The sequence below is a fragment of the Gracilinanus agilis genome, chromosome 1, assembly GCF_016433145.1.
Source record: "Gracilinanus agilis isolate LMUSP501 chromosome 1, AgileGrace, whole genome shotgun sequence".
NCBI classification, from domain to species: Eukaryota; Metazoa; Chordata; class Mammalia; order Didelphimorphia; family Didelphidae; genus Gracilinanus; species Gracilinanus agilis.
In genome coordinates this window covers 142,153,336-142,177,189 of record NC_058130.1, presented here as the reverse complement: position 1 = coordinate 142,177,189, position 23,854 = coordinate 142,153,336, and the positions used below count along the sequence as shown (strand labels likewise).

The window sequence follows — 23,854 nt, the reverse complement described above, 5'->3', positions numbered from 1 at the left end:
GATTTACAAGTGAATTCTATCAAACTTTTAAAGAACAACTAATCCCAATACTATACAAACTATTTGACAAAATAAGCAAAGGAGTCTTACTAAATTCTTTTTATGACACAAATATGGTAATGATTCCAAAATCAAGTAGACCAAAACCAGAGAAAGAAAATTATAGGCCAATCTCTTCAATGAACATATATGCAAAAATCTTTTAAAAAAATACTAGCAAAAAGACTACAGCAAGTTATCACAAGAATTATTCACTATGATCAGGCAGGATTTATGTCAAGAATGCAAAGATGGTTTAATATTATGAAAACCATCCACATAATTGACCATATCAATAACCAAACCAACAGAAATCACATGATTATCTCAATAGATACAGAAAAAGTCTTTGACAAAATACAACACCCATTCCTATTGAAAACACTAGAAGGTATAGGAATAGCTGGGTCCTTACTCAGAATAATAAACAATATATATTAAAAACCATCAGCAAGTATCATCTGCAATGGGGACAAGTTAGAAGCTTTCCCAATAAGATCAGGAGTGAAGCAAGGATGCCCATTAACACCTTTATTATTTAATATTGTATTAGAAACAATAATGGAGCAGAACTGGATCTTAAACTATACTATAAAGCAGTGGTCATCAAAACAATATGGTACTGGCTAAGAGACAGAAGGGAAGATCAATGGAATAGAGTTGGGGTAAATGTCCTCAGCCAGATAATATACAATAAATCCAAAGATCCCAGCTTTTGGGCCAAGAACACATTATTTGACAAAAACTCTGGGAAAATTGGGAAACCGCATAGGAGAGATTAGGTTTAGATCAACATCTCATGTCCTACACCAAGATAAATTCAGAATGAGTGAATGACTTAAATATAAAGAAGGAAACTATAAATAAATTAGGTAAACATAGAATAGTATACTTATCAGATCTATGGGAAAGGAAAGAATTTAAGACCAAACAAGAGATAGAGATTACAAAATGTAAAATGAATACTTTTGATTACATTAAATTAAAAAGGTTTTGTACAAACAAAACCAATGCAACCAAAATTAGAAGGGAAGCAACAAATTGGGAAAAAATATTCATAACAAAAACCTCCGACAAAGGTTACTCAAATTTATAAGGAGCTAAATCAATTGTACAAAAAAAGCAAGCCATTCCCCAATTGATAAATGGGTAAGGGACATGAATAGGCAATTTTCAGATAAAGAAATCAAAATTATCAATAAACACATGAAAAAGTGTTCTATATCCCTTCTGATTACTGAAATGCAAATCAAAACAACTCTGAGGTACCACCTTACACCTAGCAGGTTGGCTAGTATGACAGCAAAGGAAAGTAATAAATGTTGGAGGGGATGTGACAAAATTGGGACACTAATACATTGCTGTTGGAGTTGTAAATTGATCCAACCATTCTGGATGGCAATTTGGAACTATGCCCTAAGGGTTTTTGTTTTTTTTTTAAACCCTTACCTTCTGTCTTGGAGTACAGGCAGAAGAGGCAATGGCGGTCAAGTGACTTGCCCAGGGTCACACAGCTAAGGAAGTGTCTGAGGCCAGATTTGAACCTAGGACCTCCCATCTCTAGGCCTGACTCTCAATCCACTGAGCTACCCAGCTGCCCCCCCGCAAAGGGTTTTAAAAGACTGCCTGCCCTTTGATCCAGTCATACCACTACTGGGTTTGTACTCCAAAGAGACAATAAGGAAAGACTTGTACAAAAATATAACCACACTCTTTGTGGTGGCAAAAAAAATGGAAAATGAGGGGATGCTCTTCGATTGAGGAATGGCTGAACAAATTGTGGTCTCTGATGGTGATGGAATATTATTGTGCTGAAAAGAATAATGAACTGGAGGAATTCCATGTGAACTGGAAAGACCTCTAGGAATTGATGCAGAGCAAAAAGAGCAGAACCAGGAGAACATTGTACACAGAGAGTGATACCTTGTGGCACAATCGAATGGAATGGACTTCTCTACTAACAGCAATGCAATGATCCAAGGCAATGTTTGTACAAAAATATTTATAGTCACACTTTTTATAGTGGCAAAAAACTGGAAAATGAGGGGAGTATCCATTGATTGGGGAATGGCTGAATAAATCGTGGTATCTGATGGTGATGGCATACTATTGTGCTGAAAGGAATGATGAACTGGAGGAATTCCATGTGAACTAGAAAGATCTCCATAAAGTGATACAGAATGAAATGAGCATCATACACAAAGACTGAAACATTGTGGGATGATCATACATAATAGATTTTGCTACTGATAGCAATGCAATGATCCAGGACAATCCGGGGGACTTATGAGAAAGAACGCTATCCATATCCAGAGAAAGAACTGTGGAAGAAGAAATGCAGAAGAAAAACATAGGACTGATCATGGTTCAATGGGGATATGATTGGGATTTTGATGTTTAAAGATCATTCTACTGCAAATATGAATAACGTGGAAATAGGTTTTGAACAATGATACATGTATAACCCAGTGGAATTGCTTGTCAGTTCTGGGAGAGGGAGAGGAAAGAGGGGAAGGAAAAATCATAAATCATGGAAAAATGGAAAAATATTCTAAATAAATAAATTAATTTTTTAAAAAAGAAATGAACAGAACCAGGAGAATATTGTACACAGTAACATCTACATTGTTTTTGTTTGTTTGTTTGTTTTTTTAAACCCTTAACTTCTGTGCATTGGCTCCTAGGTGGAAGAGTGGTAAGGGTGGGCAATGGGGGTCAAGTGACTTGCCCAGGGTCACACAGCTGGGAAGTGTCTGAGGCCAGATTTGAACCTAGGACCTCCCATCTCTAAGCCTGACTCTCAATCCACTGAGCTACCCAGCTCCCCCTAACATCTATATTGTATAATGATCAACTGTAGCTACTCTCAGCAATACGATGATCCAAGACAATTCCAAAGGAGTCATGAGGAAAAATGCTAGGCACCTTCAGAGAAAGAACTGATGGAGCCTAAATGCAGATTGAAGTATACTGTTTTTCACTTTATTATCTTTATGAGCTTTTAAAATTACATATGTCTTCTTATACATGATTAATATGGAAATATATTTTGCATGATCATACATGTATAACCTAGATCAAGTTACTTGCTACCTCAAATTGGGGTAAGGAAGGAGAGAATTTGGAACTCAAAACTTTAGAAAGCAAATGTTAAAAATTGTCTTTACATGTAATTGAGGGAAAGTAAAATATTATCTAAAATAAAAAGTATATAATTTATTAAGGTCAAGTACTACCTTTGCTATATTTGTATCCCTAATGCTTAGCACCAAATTTGGCACATAGTAAACACTTAATAAATGTTTTTTTCATTCATTTGTTTGTTCATTCAGCTTCATGGGCTCTAACCAAACCTACCCAAAATTTCTATGTTCATGTCCAACCTTTCTCCCACTGAATTTCAAACACAGGCAAACAGGACTCTGAGTTGATAACTGAACAAGAGTCAGATAAAGAACCCACGTCTAGCATAGAGAACAGTTCTCTTAGGTCCCAAAGCAGACATGCCCTTTTCTCTTTTCTCTCCTTTGCTCTCTGTCTCCCTTTCCCTCATCTCCTTTATTTTCCTTCTCATCCTTCTCTTCCACTCTATTCCTTCTCTCTTCCTTTATCTCTTCTTTCTCCCTTTTTTCTCTCTTTCTCTCTCACCTTTCCTATTCTCATTTTCTCCTCATTCTATTCATGTTATCTTTTTTGGTCTCTTCTTTCTCTCTTTCTCTTTCATTTCTTCTCTCTTTATGACTTTTCTCTATCTCCCTCCTTCTCCTCCTCTTCTACCTTTTCATTATCATCTACTTCTTCCTTTTCTCCCCATCCACCCTCTCTCTTTTCAATTAAAAAAATATTACTTATTTCTATGTACTAGGCACTAAGAGTATTACAAATATAAAAATAATAGCCTCTGTCCTTAATGAGCTTACAATATATCAGGGAATGTAATCATACAACATTCACACAAAAAATATTACAGAAGATAGAATGAAATAGGGGCAAAGAAACAAACCTACATAAATCATCAGCATTTCTATATATTTCCAACAAAACTTAGCAGCAAGAGTTAGGAAGAGAAACTCCATTTAAAATCACTCTAAACAATATAAAATACTTGGGAATATATTTGCCAAAACAAATGTAGGAATTATATGAATACAATTACAAAACACTTTTCACACATATAAAATTAAATCTAAACAACTAGAAAAATATTAATTGCTCAGGAGCAGGCTGAGCTAATATAATAAAAAAGGCAATCCTATCTAAATTAATTTACTTATTCAGTGCCATACCTGTCAAACTATCAAAAAAACTATTTTATGAAACTAGAAAAAATCATCCAAAAGGTCAAGAATATTAAGAGAATTAATGAAAAAAAAATATGAAGGATGGTGGGCTAGCAATACCAGATCTTAAACTGCAGTAATCATCAAAACAATCTGGTATTGGCTTAGAAATAGAAATAGAAGGGTGGATTAATGGAATAGACTAGGGTAAATGACCTCAGCAATTTAATGTTTGATAAGCCCAAAGATCCCAGAAAACTGGAGAACATTATGGCAAAAATTAGGTTTAGATCAGTATCTCACATCCTATATCAAGATATGGTCAAAACGAGTATATGATTAAAACATAAAGAGTGGCATTATAAGTAAATTAAGGGAACATAGAATAGTTTACTTGTCAGGTCTATGGAGAAGGGAAGAATTTATGACCAAAGGAGAGCGAAGACTACAAGATGTGAAGTGAATAATTTTAATTAAATTAAATTAAAAGGTTTTTTTGTACAAACAAAACCAATTCAACTAAGATTAGAAGGAAAACAAGAAACTGGAGAAAAATTTTATAACAAATTTCTCTGATAAAGGTATAATTTCCCAAATATATAAAAAAACTAAGTCAAATTTATAAAAATCTAAGGTATTCTCCAATTGGTAAATGGTCAAAGGATATGAATAGGCAGTTTTCAGATGAAGAAATCAAAACTATCAATAATCACATGAAAAAGTATTCTAAATCCTTCCTGATTAGAGAAATGCAAATTAAAACAACTCTGAGGTACACCTATCAGATTGGCCAATATGACAGTAAGGAAAATAATAAATGTTGGAGACAATGTAGCAAAATTGGGACACTATATGCATTGCTGGTAGAGTTGTGAATTGATTTGAACATTCTGGAGGGCAATTTGGAATTATGGCCAAAGGGTTATAAAAGAATGCATACCTTTTGATCCAATAATACCGCTATTAAGTCTGTATACCAAAGAGATTTTTTAAAATGAGAAAGGACCTGTTTGTACAAAGATATTTATAGCTGTGTTTTATGTGGTGGTAAAGAATTGGAAACTAAAGAATGTCCCTCAATTGGGGAATTGCTGAAAATTGCCTAGATGATGATGACGAAATACTATTGTGCTGTAAGAAATGATGAATAGGATGATTTCAGAATGAGCTGGAAAGTCCTATGTGAAATGATACAGAGTGAAATAAGCAGAACCAAGAGAACATTATAAACAGTAACTGAAATATTGTGGGATGATCAAATGTAATAGACTTTGCTACTTATAGCAATACAATGATTCAGGATAATTCTGAGGGACTTAGGAAAAGAATGCTATCCACCTCTAGAAAAAGAACTATTGAGTCAAAATGCAGATGAAAACATATGATTTATCACTTGTTTGTATGGGTATATGATTTGGGGTTTTGATTTTATAAGATTATCCACTTACAAAAATGAATAATGTGGAAATGTTTTGTATGATAATACATGTATAACCCAGATTGAATGGCTTGTCAACTCCAGCAGCAGGAAGGGAAAAAGGGAGGGAGACAACATAAATCATAGAATTTTGGAAAATTTATGCATAAATTTATTAAAAAATAAAATAAAGATCAACCTGGAGAAATAAATAAATAAATGAAATAGGGGCAAAGGAGAGATCTAGGGAAAAAAATGCTCCAGGAAAATGTGAATAGAAATATCACAATTCTGTGAAAGAGTTCAGGGAAGGCTTCTTAGAAGAGATAGTACTCATAGTGAACATTTAAAGAGAAGGACTCCAAAAGGTAGAATTGAAACAAGAATATATTCTATGCAATGGAGGTCTGCCTGAGCAAACACATAGAGATGGGAAAGGGCAGGAGGAGATTAGGGATCAGTTAGTAGATGTGTTTAGTTAGAATATTGAAAGCTGGGGACAGCTGGATAGCTCAGTGGATTGAGAGTCAGGCCTAGAGAAGGGAGGTCCTAGGTTCAAATCCAGCCTCAGACACTTCCCAGCTATGTGACCCTGGGCAAGTCACTTGACCCCCATTGCCCACCCATACCACTCTTCCACCTAGGAGCCAATACACAAAAAAATTAAGGGTTTAAAAAAAAAGAATATTGAAAGCTGAAGGGGATTGGTATAAAATAAAATTGAAAAGGAAGGTTGGAGCCAGATTGTTGAAAGTTTTAAATTTATTTTCCCTTTCCCTCTTGCCCTGTTTCTTTTTTATATCTTCCTTGTCCTTTTCTGTCTCTTTAAAAATCTTTTTCCATTTTTCTCTCCCCACGCTTTCTCTCTTTCTCTCCTCTCCTCCCCTGTTTCTACTTCTTTTAACATCAATCCATTAATCAGTCCATTTATGGGGCTTTACTAAAGCTGTACTATAACTTCATGCTTTGGCTATACTCTATTGAATAGAGATAAAGAAAATACCACAAATGTCTTGCTAACAGAGAGCTCAAAATCTGGTTGGAAAGACAAGACTCACATATGTTATAAACTGTGCAAGTAATACATAAGCTCAGGGACAGGGGTTTAAATGAGGGTACCAATGAGTGCCGGGGTTATCAGGAAGAGCTTTGTGAAGGAGATGGAGAATTTGAGTTGAACCTCCTCCCTCTTCATTTTCCTTTCTCCTCATCCTCCTTTCTCCTATATCCAAAGCCCCCAAAGGCATCCTTTGGTACAGATATATACTGTTAATGGACTAACTCATGTACGAACATCATATAACATGTCATGGACTAACAAAATGTGAATCTTCAAGGGGGTGTCTTAGAAATCCTCTAGAGTCATGGGATTTAGAACTGAAAGACCCTTAAAAATCATCAGTGAATAGGTCAATCTCCTCACTGAGGCTCAAGGAAGTAAAGGGATTGGACCACCAGTAATAAATAGTAGAGCTGGTACTTGAACCTTCTCATTCCATATCTAATGCTCTTTCCACTCCAGTGATGCTTCCCAAGTCTAGCTCACCCTTATTTTACAGAGGAGTAAACTGAGATTCAGAGAAGAGAAGGGAATTGCTTAGGCTTGAATAATATTAGCAACAGAGCCAGAACTCTGTCTCTTGACTTGTAGCTTAGTGGACGCTGGTCACTGAGGCCTGGGCCCCTCCAGCCTCCATATCTCCCCCCAGGACCTTGTGTTCAGGCTTATGGCCAACGCCTCCCTTCTGTGAAGATGGAAGAACCAGATAGCCCCCTCTCTTCCACACCCTAACTGCCCCGCACCCAATCCCACCCTGTTCTCAGTCCTTCAGCCCCCAGCCCTTTTGCCCACCAAGTCATTGTCTCTAAGAGAGATAAGATGACTCCACCTCTTTGGGGGGCCCCCTCTTCACTAGCCAATTGTTATGAGCAGCTGTCCATCTGAACTCTGTTCCTAGCCCTATAAAAGGGGACCATCAGGGAGTAGAAACTCACCAAGGTTTTTCCTGAGTATTCACTACAGGAATAACTTGAGCTCATCCTCCACACAATCACCATGTCTCTGACCAAGTCTGACAAAACTTTCATTGCCAGCATCTGGACCAAGATCGCCACCCAGGCTGATTGCATTGGCACAGAGGCCTTGGAGAGGTAAGAACAACCCCATGACGGTCCAGGATCACATCCTTTTACACTTGCATCCTGGGATCTGGGGATGGGGTCTATTCTGAGGAGCATTAAGGAGCCCAGGGACAGGGACTTTGCTGGGGATACTTCAGGTCCTTCCCAGGTTCTTTTTGTAAATTTCAGAAAATGCCACCTTGCCTGGCTAGCCATGGCCCAGAATAAGGAGGGCACAGAGCTATATCCTACGGAGATAACTTAGCTTTGTAAAGACTTGAAGTCTGCAAGGAAGGAGGCAGCAATAGTAACCAGGAGGGTGTTTTGAGCTCTGCCTGAGATCACTTCTAGGGACTCAGGCTGACTTAGATATAAGGATGGTAAAGTCTAAGGAACAATTAATCTGATCTTGGACAAGTTTCCTCTGACCTTCCCTAGTTCTGTTTTTTTTTAAGTTTAAAATGAGGGGCGTCGGAGTTAAGAGTCTTTCAGGTCCCCTCCAGTAGCTCTATCAATTCTCTGTTATAAATTATCTCTTTATAAACCATAGGGTGAGCCCATAGCTGGAGAGTGCTTTGAAAATGAAATGTAGTGGGTAGCTGGGTGGCTCAGTGGATGGAGAGCCAGGCCCAGAGATGGGAGGTACTGGATTCAAATCTAACTTCAGACACTTCCTAGCTGTGTGACCCTGGGCAAGTCACTTAACCCCCATTGCCTAGTCCTTACCACTCTTCTGCCTTGGAGCCAATACACAGTATTGATTCCAAGATGGAAGGTAAGGATTTAAAAAAAAATGAAATGTACAATTGCTTAGCCCTTGCTGCTTTTCTGTCTTAGTATTAATACTGACAGAAAATAAAGTTTTAAAAAACAAAACAGAAACAAAATGATTGTCATGAATGTTATATGTTGCTATGCAATAATCTTAACAATCTCTATAGCCCTAAGGCCTTTGATTATCAGACCTTCAAAATACTTTAAAAGTTCTTATAAAATATCTGATATTTTCTGATTCTGTCATTCTAAGTTCTATCTTCTAAGGTTTCTTCCAGATCTGACATTCTTTATTTTATATTCCAAAAATCTCAACCAGTTCTGACATTCTGGGCTCCAGAGTTCCATGTCTGATAGCACTTTACAATCCTGGAAATATTTTCTTTGCAAACACTTATAAGGAAGATAGTGCCACTCTGGTTACTTCTATTTTAAAGATGTGGAAACTGATTGAACGTCAGTGAAATGGAATGACTTGTCCAAGGTGACAATAAATAGTAGACCAAGAACTAGAATCCTCATTTCTCACAATCTCTCCACCCTTCCCTCAGACCCAATTAACACTTTCCCTCTCTTTTTCCCAGGCTTTTCCTCAGCTTCCCCCAGACCAAGACTTATTTCCCCCACTTTGACCTGAGCCATGGCTCTGCCCAGCTGCATGCCCATGGCTCCAAGGTGGTTGCTGCTATTGGAGACGCTGTCAAGAACATTGACAACCTTGGCAGTGCCCTGTCCAAGCTCAGTGAACTCCATGCCTACAACCTCAGAGTAGATCCTGTCAACTTCAAGGTGAGGAAATGAGCTCAAGGAGGGCAGCAAAGGTTGCCACCACGGCTAGGATTCTGGATCCTAGTTGATCTCCCCAAGATGCATGAACCCAGTTGACTAGGGGTTCATTCTATGTTCCTTATTCTCTAAAGTCTCATCCTTCTTCCTTCTCCACCCCTCAGTGTTCTTTCTACCCACTTCTTTCTTCTATACTCCAGTGTCTCACCTCCTGTCCTCCTACCCCTCAGTGTCTTATGTTTTTTTTCTCTTCTAAACACTCAATATTTCACCTGCTCCTCTCCCTTGTCTCTTATGTCTCATCCTCTATCCCTCTATTCTCCAATATCTAAAATGACTTTCTCCTTTATCTCTTCAGTTCTTTACCTCTCCCCCTACCCAATAGTCTTGTCCTCTTCTTACCTTCACTTAAGTTTTCATCTCACTCATCCCCAAATTTTTCCCTCTCTTCAACCTTGATCTCGACAGCTCCTATCTCACACTTTGCTGGTTACCATTGCCACCCACTTCCCTGCTGACTTCACTGCGGAAGCCCATGCTGCCTGGGACAAGTTCCTGTCCATCGTGACCTCCATCCTGACAGAGAAGTACAGATGAACCCCCTGGACCTGAGAGCTGGAAAGACAAATGGAGTTTTGCTGCCATTGAACTCTAGAGCTTCATCCCGCCCTTTTGTCCTTTTATACTCTCCCCCTTCCCCAATATTGTTTTGTCCTTCATGACTGCCTTATTAACAAATAAAGAAATGAAGCCTGAGTCTCTTCATCTACTTTCTTGGCTTTCTTAATGGTTTCTATTCCAATAGACCAATTAAAGATAAACATCTCAGATCCTTTGGGAAAGGGAAAGTAAGGGAATAAAATGGAGTATTAAAGTCAGAGTTGTGTATGGTCAAGGTTTAGACCCTAAATCAAGCTTGGCCCATTTCTACCCCTGGGAAGGTCAAACCCACCTAACTTAGAAGGGACTACAAAGGGAGTGTCAATAGTTTATTTTATTTATATTCCAAAATATTTTATTTTCCAATTATACATAATAACAATTTTCAGCATACATTTTCCAAAATTATGAGAACCAAATTGTCTCCCTTCCTCCCTTCCCTCCCCCCACTCAGAGATGGTAAGCAATTTGATCTGGGTTATACATTTATTATCATGCAAGGTGTACTTCCACCTTGGTCATTGTTGTAAGAAAATAGTCATATAAAACCAAAACCACAAAATAAAACCATAAATAAGCTAATGTGAAAAAGAGTCAACTTTGATCTGCATCTGATTCCAACAGTTCTTTCTCTGGAGGTGGAAAGCATTCTTTGGAGTGACTATAGTGTTGGAGAGTAATCATTTATAGTTAGGGAAAGGAACGAGAACTGAGAAACCATTGGAGAAGAGAGCATTGGTCAAAGTAAAGAAATAATTAATTAAACATTTGAACGGAGAAGGGACCTTAGCAGAAAAAATGCCAAAATTGGAAGGGGTCTTAGAAAATAGAAGGTAGAATATCAGAGGTGAACGAGATGTTAGGGATCTTTTAAAGCAAGAGCCTTGTTTTACAGATGGGAAAACTGAGAGCCAAGGAAGGGGATGAGACTTGTCAAGATTTGACCCTATCTAGGTTTCTTACTAGGCACTTGAAAATTGCCCATAAGCAACTGCTTTACAAATCTGTATTACAGTTATTTGGGGCGCTGAGAAGTCAAATCATAGTGAACGGGATAAAACCTGTGTCTTTCTCATAAGAAGTTCTAAGTACCTAGATAGATGTTAGTACTTTCCCTTCTTTATAGAACTCCCCCCTCCCTCTAAAAACAAAAGCCTTGGCCTTTCACATTTCAAAGGCCTTGAGGGATGGAGTAACTCACAATCCATCAAATCTTATAATCTACAACCCAGTATGTCTACAACCCAGTGATTCATCTTTTAACTACATGTCTAATTCTTGGATTTTGTACAACCCAGTAATTCACTTATCTTTTAAAAATGTCAAAGATGAGGGGAACCTGGGTAGCTCAGTGGATTGAGAGCCAGGCCTAGAGAAGGGAGGTCCTGGGTTCAAATTTGACCTCAAACATTGCCTAGCTGTGTGACCCTGGGCAAGTCACTTCACCCCCATTGCCTAGCTCTTACCACTCTTCTGCCTTGGAACCAATACACAGGATTGATTCTAAAATGGAAGGTAAAGGTGTAAAAAAAAAATGTCAAAAATGACGACATCTAACCAGAACAAAAGGGGGGAGTGGGAGGAGTTTCTTTGATTGAAGACCCTATAAATTGAATCTTTGGACTCATTTCTTTGACATTCATTCCTTAGGCACCAAAAGCTGGGTAATGTCCCTGTCATGAGAAAGAATAAACTGCCTTCTTCTACTTTGGCTTCTGAGCTCCATGTTTGTGAACTTCTTTCGGTGGTGGGACCCATTGGCCATGACCCTGTCCTACGAAACAGCATCACACAGTCAACTTGTTTCAGAGGGAGGAGGGTCTTCCAAACGCCAAGGGCAGCCCTCTAGACACTAAAAGAGGTTGCCTCACTGTACTGGATATGTGAGGTGTATGTGTATGTATATATACGTATATTTAAACATACACATGCGTATATATACATATATTTATGCCAATATAATATTAAACATACATTATTAGAATTATTAAAGAATTTTAGAACTAGAAGGGATCTGAGAACAACACAATGTTAGAAGTAAAAGGTAAAAGAACTGTAGAGTTCATCTGGTCTAACTCTCTCCTTTTATAAATGGGGAAACTGATGTTCAGAGCAGACCAGAGACTTAGAGCCATCATTCCAATGAAAAAATAGTCAATATTCCTTCTACTTTTTATTGAAGGCTTCCAATAGTGGGGCCCACTTCTTCATTCATTTATTCGTTAATTAATTCCTTCACTAATTTATCCAATGATTTAATTTACTCATTCATTCATTCACCTTGGTTTGGAGAAGAAGGCAGTTCCAGGAGGACTCTAAAGGAGAGCTGGACTCTGAGATCTCAGGAAGACACTGCGGACTGGGAAAGACTTGAGGTTCAGGGAGGAAGGGAAAGACCCTAACATCACAGAGACCAATGGCTGGAGGAAGGAGGGGGACGAAGACCAAATCAGAAAAGGTGTTAAGAAGGCTACCCAGGAAAAGTGAAGAGAGAGCTAGAAACCTTTATTTTCTGTCTTAGAATCAATACTGTGTACTGGTTTCAAGGCAGAAGAGTGGTAAGGGCAAGGCAATGTGGATTAAGTGACTTGCTCAGGGTCACACAGTTAGGAAGCTTCTGAGACCAGATCTAAACCCGGGACCTTCCATCTCTAGTCCTGGCTGTCCATTGAGCCATCTAGCTGCCCCTAGACCGCGAGGCTGCCCTCCCTCCATCCTCTCTGCCCTACTATAATTCCTGATTCATTGCTTCCAAAAAGTGCTGGCTTCCTATCTGCAGGAAGAAACACATTGTGGAGATGCATGACACATGGGACAAAATTCACACCAGTGTGGCTGTATTCCTAACAAAGTAATATCACATACACAGGAGTGAAGAGACATGAATTCTAGTTTGAGTTCTATTAATTTATTATGTCACTTAGGTCAAGTCACTCCCCTTCCCTTGGCCTTAATTTCCTTTCCTTCTTCATGAAATGAGTCGGTTGGACTAGATGACCTTTAGAGTCTCTTTCCATGTCTGATGATTTATTTTTTATGTTTGTTTTTTTAACCCTTATTTTCCATCTTGGAATCAGTACTAAATATTGTTTTTCAAGGCAGAAGAGTGGTAAGGGCTAACTAGGCAATGGCACAAGTCACATTTTGGGCAAAATTTGGGCAAAACAATTGCCCAAAGTCACACAGCTAGGAAGCGTGAGTTCAGATTTGAACCCAGGACCTCCCATCTCCAGGTCTGGCTCTCAATCTACTGAGCCATCTAGTTGCCTCTATTTTCTATGTTTATAAGGTCTTTTTCATATTTAATAAGAGCATTTAGTATAGAGATGGTAGAAACCTTATTGACACAAACCTTCAAGAAGAACATTATTAGCTATTATTATTATTATTATTATTATTATTATTATTATTTAGGAATATCAATTTGGCAACAATGGCTTGTGTTGGGTAGGAGAATGGCAACTTCATCTTTTGAGACTGGAGCAAAGGAGGAAAGAATGGGAAATTATGTTAATGTGATTTGAAGTATGGAACTGGGAAGAAGGAGGACTTGGATATATCTGTGGAGAGACTGAATTGATTCATAGGGACATTCCAATGGGAAATTCTCAGAGTTGTCTTACTGGTGTGACCAAACCAATTCCCATACAGTGGGAATTGTACAATGTTGTATAAATACAATACTGTATAAATGCCTGTTTTCATGCAGCTCTTCCAACATTTGCCATTTTCCTCATTCTTCCTTTTTTTCCCTTTCAATCTTATGAGTAGAAAGTAGAACCTCAGAGTTGCTTTTAATTTGCATGCCTCTAATTCTTAGCAATTTAAAGCATTTTTCCCCCACATGGTTATTGATAGTCTGTATTTTTACCTTTGAAAACTGTCTGCCAAACACAGATTTTCTTCTTTCAAATACTCATTACCTCACCAAGGTTATTGTAATGATCTCCTTAACTTTTTTTTCAGCATTCTCTGATCAATCCTTCACATAAGAGTCACAACAATCTTTCTAAGTCATAGGCCTGAACGCTGCTTCATTCCTCTTTCAAGGACCTGCAATGGCTCCCTTTTTGCCTCAGAGATAAAATATAAATTTCTTAGCTAGGAATTTAAAATATTCCACAATCCTGTTCTTAATTAACTTTTTAGACATCTCCTATTACTCTCCTTTACAATCCTATATCTCAACCAAACTTAACTTCTCCCAGCTTTCCAAATTGGACATCACATCTTCTGACATACTCTCCCTCCTCATATCTGCCTCTTAAGAACCTTTTCTGCATTCAGGGCTCAGCTTAAACATCTCCTCCTTCATGAAGTCTTCTTTACTTGATCCTTCTGAACTGCTCCCCTCCTCAAATTCTCCTAAAACTACTTTGCCTGACCTTTCCCTGGACTGCTTCACTTTTTACCCAGAATTATATTTATCTGTGAACAGGTCATATTCCACAAGAGACCCTAAGTTGTGTGAGAGACAAAACTGCTTCATTTGGGGTTTTGCATCCCCACACCCTAACTTTAGAGATACTTTCCAAATTAGAACTGTAGTCAGTGCAGGAACCAATCCTGATTTTAGTTGATTGAAGCAGAGAAGGGATCAATTACTTCTGAGGGCAGAAAAGACATTTTCATGAAGGACCAATATGTTAATTTTTTTTTTGGCCTGATGATGTTATTTGTTGTATCAAAGGTTTATCTGAGGATGAGGTAGTAATAGAAATTGAAGAAAGAATAATTAATACATTTATTTTAAAATGAATAATTATTACATGATATAATAATAAAAATGAATCAATGAATGAAACATTCATAAAATACAAAAAAGAGAACAAAAAGTTCCAAACTGGAATAAAGCAGGGTAAACGTGTGTGCCTTCGTGTGTCTGTGTGTTTTGGAGGATGTGATTTCATTGACATAGGGATCTCTCAATGAAGAATTCCCTGTATCAGACTCCGTCAGTTTTATAGCTTCCTTAGAGCACCATTAAGGCCAAGGTCACACAGACAACAGGAATCAAAATGCAGGTTCTAAGCCCAAAGTCTCTGGACTATGAAGCTCCTCCACTGGCTTGGCACTCAGTCATGTTGACTCTGCACCAATACATTGAACTTAAGCATCTAAAAAACACACTGTACTAAGGAGGTCACAGTTTCATTTACAAAGCTCTGTTTGGTTCTTTGTGTTATTGGAATACTTTAGCTTGTTGCATGATAAAAAGGAAAACTGGAGGAAAAGTATGGAAAGGAAATTCCTGGCTGCAGGGAAAGAAATGTTTCTGAGACTGGAACTAATATGGAGCCCAGGACTTGGGAAAAGATCCCAGCGCTGGGAAGCACACAATGCACGCCTGGTGAGTGTTGCCATAATTCTCCTCAGCCCCCAGCAACTTCCCAACAAGGCTCTCCCAAACGTAGCCCCCTTTGTGGAAGCACAAGGCTCTAGTAACGAACGTGGAGGACTGGCCTCAGGACTTTTGAGTCCCTTTTAGGTCTACATCTCTGAGCACATAGACTTCAGGAGAGCTCTTTGTACTATGACATTCCTATGAAGGGACAATTTCTACAGCTGACTCCCATCTGGCAAAATGCTTCCTAATGATGTCCCTTTGGGGCTACTATGATTAGTGAATGAACTAGAATGGATGATTTAGCTGTCAATGGCTTACTTCTGGTCTGTGTTTGGACCTCAAAATATTCCTAAAGGGAAGCTTGTTCAAGTGACACAGTGACTCAGTAGCAGGGAAAGGAAAGATCCAAGTTTCCTGATCCTAAGGACAGATAGACAGACACCCAGGTATGAATGCGGGACAGAGGACAGACACTCCTATTCANTCTTGCACTGGGGCCCTGATGCTTGAATAATATCATCTGGTGAGACTAGAAAGGGATGATAAACTGAGAGTGGTATCTCCCTTCTGCTGCTCTTTCAGATAACGGAGTGAAAGAGGCCAACCCAAGGCAACTCTAGTTTCAGTTCTTTGTGGGAGTTGCAGGGGAAAGAGGAAAAGAGTGCCATTGGTATACTCTGAGCTCTCTGGGGTAGGTCAGTGGAAGATTAAAGGATTTCAGGTTAGGGTCAGATGCCTTTGGGCTCCCCACCAAAAAATGGGTAATTATCACTGCCAAATCAAATGGTTTTTCCCTCCATCTCCTTTTTCAGCACTTATGCAGCATTTGAGACTGCTGATCATTCTCTCCTCCCAGATATTCTGTCTGGTTCTCCTGTCTATCAGAATACTCTACCTTAGACTCCTTGATTGATTTATTAACCATATCCTGCCCCCTAAATCTTATCGAACTGCAAGACTCTGTTCTATGATCTCTTCTCTCTCTACACTCTCCCACTTTGTGTCCTCTCTAGTTCCTGACTAATTATGATCTCTATGCAGATGACTAACAGATCTATATAGCCATCCCTAGGCTCTCTCCTGAGCTCTAGTCTCAAGTCTACTATAACTATTAGAGGATATTTTAAACTGAATAGCCCCATAGATTTCTCAAACTCAGCATATCCAAAAGAAAACACATTCTGTTCCTCCTCCCACAAAATTGCCTGTCAAGTTATGGCAGACTCACCTCTTGTCTAAACTTCTCTGTTTCAGTCAAAGATCATACTACCATCTTTCCAGTCTCCTGGGGACCCAATAATAGTGTTATCTTCAACTCCTCACTCAAGTGCCAAACACTGGCATTTCTACCTCCCCAGCACCTTTCCTGTCCATTCCCTTCCCTCTCCTCATACAGCCACCACCTTAACTCAGGCCTTAGCCACCACCTTTTATGTGACTATTGTCATTGATCTCCTCATTGGTTTCCTGCTCCAAGTCCCTTCTTACCTTAATACATCCTCCATGCTGCTGCCAACATGATTTTCCCTAAGCCCGGGGCTGACCATATCACTCCCCACCCCTCCCGAATAAACTCCAGTGGTTTCCTATTGCCTCCAAGAAAAAATACTAACTCCAGGATGCTAAAACAAACCCAGCATTCTGAAAGGAAACAAGAGCTGAAGACTCAGTGGGGGAAAAGAGAAATGGAGTGAAGGCAACCCTGGTCAGGATGCTGGAGAGTAGAGGAGTGGTACCTATAGGCTAAAGGTAATGACGAGTGGGACATCTGGGTGGCTCAGTGGATAAAGAGCCATGTCTGAAGATGAGGAGGGTCCTGGATTTGAATGTAACTTCAGATACTTCCTAGCAGTGTGACCCTGCGCAAGTCACTTAATCCCCACTGGCTAACCCTTACTGCTCTTTTGCAACCAATACTTAGTATTGATTCTAAGATTGAAGGTAAGGCTTAAAAAAAAAAGTAATGACAAGCTTCAATCACGACATGAGCAATATGGAAACACGAATTACATGAAAGCCTGGGTATACCCCATATCAAGCTATTTACTGCCTGGGAGTTGGGTAGAGCAGGGAAGGGAAGGGAGGGAGAAAATCTGAACTTTAAGATGTCAAAAAGTGTTTCTTCGGGTAACTGAAAAAGTAAAAAAATTAAATTAAAAAATGTTACAGAGGTGATGGCAAAGGCAGTTGTACAATTAAAGCTTAAAGACAAATTTAAGCCTCTTATCAGGAAGGAAGCTGGAGGTTCAGAAGAAGAATGCTATAACAGTGCTACAGAAGCAACCAGGTGAGAGAGCAATGAGTAAGTTCAGAGGAAGAAGGGAAGAATGAGAGTTGATGATTCCCTGCTCTGGGGTCTGAGGAAGTTCTTTACAGGGAACCTCCCAAGACTTACTGAAATGAATGACAGCTCCCCTCTTCTGGTGATTCAGGAATGACATTCAGTGAGTACCCATTTCACGGCCATTAAAGACATCATCAAAAGGAACTCAAATATTTTGCCAGCAATATATTTGAAACCTGGAGCCAGAAACTAAAGACAATAGGGATGGTTATGTTTTTTATGCTGTTGCCCATTAAAGGTAAGGTATGCAGAAAAGAAAACTTAATGTGGGAAGTAAATATCTTGGGGCATCTAAAAATGGAATTTGAACTTTGGGACCATAGCTCCAAATACAGAGATGACAGATTTCTGGCTCGTGATGGCCACTAGCTGACACAGAGAAAAGAGCCTTGGTCCTTATTCAGGAAGACTCAAGTTCAAATCTAGTCTCAAATACTTACTAGACATGCCCCTGGGCAAACCACTTAACCTCCCTATGCTTCAATCCCATAACTGTAAAGTGAGGATAATTATTAACACCTATTTCACTGAGTTGTTGAGAAAAACAATGGAGATAATATATTTTTTTAAACCCTTATCTTCCCTTTTAGAATCAATACTTCGTATTGGTTCCAAGGCAGAAGAGCAGTAAGGGGTAGGCAATAGGAGTTAAGTGACTTGACCAGGGTCACACAGCTAGGAAGTATCTGAGGTCAAATTTGAACCCAGAGCCTCCTATCTCTAGGCCTAACTCTCAATCCACTGAGCCAGTCAGCTGTCCCCTTTTTATATTTTTAAATATAAAATTTCTAATATTTTTAAAGGATTAGCAGAGTGCCTGACACATAATAGGTGATTAATAAATGGCCGTTAAAGATATTACTGCAGCTCTGGACTATAGCTCTGGATAGGTGAAGCTCAGTTGTGGTATATGGTTGAAATAGAATACTATTGCATCATCCTAACAAACAGAATGAGTTCAGAAAAGCCTGGAAAGACTTGCATGAACTGATGCAAAGTGAAGCAAGCAGAACTAGGAGAACACTGCATACAGTAACAGAATTATGGTGTAATGATCAATTGTAAAGGACTAAACTATTACTAGCAAAGCCAGTTTCCAAGATACCCACAAGGGATTCAGGATGAAAAATGCTATCCACAGCCAAAGAAGGAACTGTTGGAGTCTGGTTGCAGATCCAAGCATGCCATCCTGTACTTTATTTCCTTATGATTTTTTTATCATATTTGTGATACGTGTCTTCCCATCATGGCATGAGCAATATGGAAATATGTACTACATGAAAGCACTGTATAACCTATATCAGACTACTTGCTGACTGGGAGGAGAAGGAAGGAAGGAGAGATTCTGAATTGTAAAATGTCAGAAAAGTTGTCAAAAATTGTTTCTATGTATAATTTTTGTTTTTAAAAGGTAACCAATAAGACATCAGTAACTACCAGCCAATAAATAAATAAATACTTGTTCTCTTCCTTATAAAGTCTAAAAAGAATGTATTTGCCAGATATCTTGCAAAATCTAAATGAAAGAATTTTAAATTTAAAAGGATAGGGGAAGGAGATCTCTTATGTATGTGCCCCAAGCCAGATACCACTATAGAGCAGCTAAAAGAATACCAGTTGAGACACCCAGAAGTTCACAGGAGACCAATTTCAGAAAAGGAGCCAGGAGTAGAACACATGGCTTGAAATGTCCACACTCAAGAGAAACCAGAGGTCTTAATTAGCCAAGAGGTAAATTTTATTTTATGGGGGGGAGGAGGGTGGCACTCAGTGAGGGGGGGGGCTGGAACAGCACTTGGTCTGTGTGAGGTGGGGTGGGCACTCTGTCTCTAAAAGGTTCTTCATCTTTGCTATAGGTCAATGGAAAGAGACCCAGAAATAAATGTTATTGTCATATACTGTAAACCATCTGGACAAAAAGAACAAATAGATGAGAAATTTAGGAAACAAGTCACAAGCCTGGCACAGAGGCATAATATAATAAGGATAGGACACAAAGGATATGTAGACATTTACTGGATTTCTCTTTCTCTCTGTCTCTCTGTGTCTATCTGTCTGTCTGTCTGTCTTTCTGTCTCTATGTGTCCCAAAAGTAGAGCGGCTAACTTCTTGGCTTTGCATTAGGGATAATTTTACCCTTCAGAAAAGTGGAGGGAATTCTGTTCTGGATCTGATTCTCATCATCAGAGAGGAATTGCTTCAGAGATGGACTTGGTAAGAGCCCTGAGGGGAAGTAACTACTTCCTCTAAGAGTTTGTGAGAGTTTGTGCCCTCTAAAAGTAGGGTCAGAATCATGTAATCATGGGGAAAAAAATTCTAAATTAATTAAATAAATAAAGATACACACACACCCCTAAATAAATAAATAAATAAAGGTAGGGGCAGGAGTGCTGAAGCTCCAAACAAGCTGAGGTTAGTGAAGGAATCTCAGGATAATAAAAGGCTTTTTTAGGTCTATTAGTAGTAGGAAATGAAGGATCTCAGGGCTGAGGAGACCTTTGTTTGCCCGGAGAGGATAGCTGACAAAAGAGAGAGAGCATACCCTAACGTGCAATTCTGATTTTGCTTCTGTCTTCTCTGCAAAGGACAATGATCTTTACTCTACAAATGACAGAACAAAAATGATGAGCAAGGAGTTGCTATCAAAGGCAAGCAAGGCTCTAGTAAGAGAGCACCTAAGTGTGTCCCTGATGGATTCATCACCTGGCCCACATGAACTTTCTGCTCAGGTACCAGAACTGGCAGAAGTAGTTGCTGAGCCCTGTAAGTAATTCTTGAAAGGTCATGAAGTCCAGTTAAGATGATGAAATTAAAGGTCCTAGAAGAACCCAGTTCTCCAAAAACTGCTCCAGCAAAGTTCTAAAAAATGTGCCAGAAGGAACAACAAATAAAGAAAATCAAAGAGAGACATTGGAATAAGAATAAATGGTTTAGAATAGAAGGTATGGAAAGCCTTACCCATGGTAATATAGTATAACCCAGATCAAATTGCTTACCATCTCTGAGAGTGGGGAGGGAGGGGAGAGAGGGAAATAATTTGGATTTATAATTTCAGAAAACATATTGGAAATTGTTATTGCATGTGATTTGGGAAAATAAAATATCTTTGAATAAAAAAGAAAGAAAGAAAATGTTACCCATGAAGGTGAAATAGAAAATTTAATATAGAAAAAGTGAAGAAGCAAACGTAACTCAACAATAAGGAATATTTTTAAAAGTTAAAAAAAAATCAGGTGAAAAATATAGAAGGGCAAGTAACGTATCCATTATTAAAACAACTTACCTGGTAAATAGGTCAAGGAGAAAAAATTTAAGAGTCATCAGATTCTAACAAGAATATACATTTAAGAATAATGTGGCTTAATAACAAAATAAAGTAAACAAACTTCCCCTCTCAAGACCAGATGAATAAACAAGCTTTATATAGGCAATCAAATATTCAAGGGTCGCTTAATTCCAATATTGCCTTAAAAAAGTTTGGAAAAATAAGTAGAAAAAGGATCCTTCCAAATGACATGTAATTTATCTGATATAATGAGGACTGGACCAACACCTTATACTGTATTCCATAATATATTCTAAATGGATTAAGGATTGCACTATTAAAAATTAGAAGAAAGTTGGTCATACTTCTACTAACTATGAATAGAAGATATATTCTTTTTTTTTGGAATTTTTAAAAATCCTTACCTTCTGTCTTAGAATCAAAATTGTGTGCTGGTTCCAAGGCAGAAGATCAGTAAGGGTTAGGCAATGAAGTTTAAGTGACTTGCCCAGGGTCACACAACTGGGAAAGTATCTGAGGGCAAATTTGAACTCAGAATCTTCCAGTCTCTGGGTCTAGCTGTCAATCTACTGAGCTACTTCCCTGCCTTCAGGAGATATGTTCTTAACTAAAGAATTGAGGCAATTACAAAAGATAAAATAGATAACTTTGATTAAATGAACCGGTAAATATTCCCTATGGAAAAAATGCACCCTGGAGAAGAAGGGAAATAGTTACATGGGGACAATAATTGGCATCAAATGTCTCTGATAAGGGTTTCATATCCAAGTTATATAAATCATTATCAAAATTACATATATGTGTATATATATAGATGCACACACATATATACATGTATATGACCAATAGCCATCCCCCAGTAGATAAGTGATCAAAAGACAGGAACAGTTTTCAAAAGGATAATTGGAACATATTAACAACCACATGAAGGAATACTCTACACTACTAATACTAATTTCACATGCTCCTCCATTGTTACTTACAGGACAGTAATATTCTATTCCGTGCATATACTACATTTTGTTTATCAATTTCCTAATTATTAATAATAAGAGAAATGCAAATCAAAATAAGCCTGAAGTTTCACCTCACATCTGAAAATTGGCAAAGATGCCCAAAATGGCAATAGTCAACAATGGTAGAGTTGCGGGAAGACGGGCTTCTACAAAATCCTTTGATGCACTATTTGTGGAATGGTGAAAAGGTACAATCATTTTAGAAAACAATTCATAATTACACAAATAAAGTGACTAAAATGTCCATACCTTTGGACCCAGAGATTTCGCTATTAGGCTTACGCCCCATGGATGCTACTGATAAAAAGAAAGTCTCCATGTACACCAAAATATTCATAGCCGTACTTTTTGTGATAACAAAGAATGGGAAACAAAGTACATGCCCATCAATTCAGGAATGACTAAAGAAATCTTGCTTGGCAGAAGTACTACATAAAAGAATTCCGAAGCAGTGAGATCAGGGGAAGTTTCTGACGTGGTCTAATGTCAGCTCCATCTTTTTTTCCCCAGAAACTGGCACAATCTGTGACTGTGGTATTGGTCAATCAGCCCCCTGAGGATTTTTTTGTGGTGTTCCTTTCCCTGAACAAGTCCCTGAGCTACTGGACCTCAGAATTCTCCTCTAAATACTGTCAAACTGGTGTTCCCTTCTCCAGCTACACCCCACCTGGGAGCATCTAGTCTGGGACCTCTTACTCCCTCCTCTCCCTCACTGCCAGATACGTGAACAGAAGTAATTATCTTAGAATAAAGTCTGAATTTATGGCAACCTGGCTGTGCAAACCCCAACTCCGTGATGGGGGAGTGAGGCAAGAGTTGACACAAAGGTCCAGTGTTACATTTTCCAAACTCGAAGAGAAGACTGGGGGCAAGAGATGGGAGAGGTCAGGGACCCAGCCCAGTCTTGACCTTCCCTATCTCTCCCAAGTAACCCCACCCACACATGAATGAGGAGATATTTCTAAACTGTCACACCCAGTGAACCAGGCTTAGCTTGTGGCAGGAAGGGGAAAGGGGGGCTGAGTATGAGGATAGATACAAAATGGAACAAGCCCATGTCAAGACTCCTGAGGACCCCTAAGTCTAGAGCTTGCAAAAGTGCCCTCGCATCCCCTTTGCACACTTATTTCCATATTCCATTCTAAAATGGTCTTTTGGCCAAAGTGCTTTTTGTGGGTAGAAAAGAGTCTTCTCCAAAGTCTGATGTGTCAGGATCTGGGGTGCATGAGCCCAGCTTGGTAGACCCCCTACATTGGGTTCATGTATTGTACAGTGCCTAGAGCAAAGAAGAAAGATATCTAATAGGTTGCCTAGAGATGGGACCCCGGGGGGATGGGAGGGAGAGTGTGGTGAGCTGGGAAGGTTTGGAATGAGATTATAAAACCAACTGGTCCAACCTTTGGCCATTATTTTTAGCCTGTTGGTTTGAAGACCATCAGTCCATTCTCACACCTTCCCAGTTATCACTGAACTGGTATTCAGATGTGAACTCTGGTCACTTTTCTATCTAACAACACATAAAACCTTGACAAGTTACTTCCCCTTTGAAGGTCTCAGTTTCCCCTCTTATAAAATGAGGAAGTTCAATTATATAAGGTCCTTTACAACTCTGACATTACAGATTATATGTTCCTTTCCAGCTCTCCCATTTTATGTTCTATGTGCTAAAGCCCCATCCATCTCTGATATTCCATATTTTATGATAGCAATGTGTGATGGCAAAAGAACACCAAGTAAAAAAACACTGGATTTTTAGCCTCAGTTCAAGTACTTGTTAATTGTGA

At 38.8% G+C, this 23,854-nt stretch overlaps 1 protein-coding gene across 1 annotated transcript; it reads left to right on the top strand.

The window, feature by feature from the left end:
* Positions 1-7,792: 7,792 nt before the first annotated feature.
* LOC123230952 (hemoglobin subunit zeta-like) lies at positions 7,793-10,014 on the top strand. The gene is made up of 3 exons (XM_044657149.1): positions 7,793-7,887; positions 9,216-9,420; positions 9,886-10,014. Exons 1-3 carry the CDS (start codon positions 7,793-7,795, stop codon positions 10,012-10,014), a joined length of 429 nt encoding a protein of 142 aa, XP_044513084.1.
* The last annotated feature ends 13,840 nt before the right edge of the window (positions 10,015-23,854 follow it).

Bases quoted from the DNA above. Each gene is read 5' to 3' on its own strand.
- LOC123230952 (XM_044657149.1), top strand. From the start codon at position 7,793: ATGTCTCTGACCAAGTCTGACAAAACTTTCATTGCCAGCATCTGGACC. The intron at 7,888-9,215 runs GTAAGAACAACC...TCTTTTTCCCAG, and splicing joins GGCACAGAGGCCTTGGAGAG to GCTTTTCCTCAGCTTCCCCC. The intron at 9,421-9,885 runs GTGAGGAAATGA...TGATCTCGACAG, and splicing joins TAGATCCTGTCAACTTCAAG to CTCCTATCTCACACTTTGCT.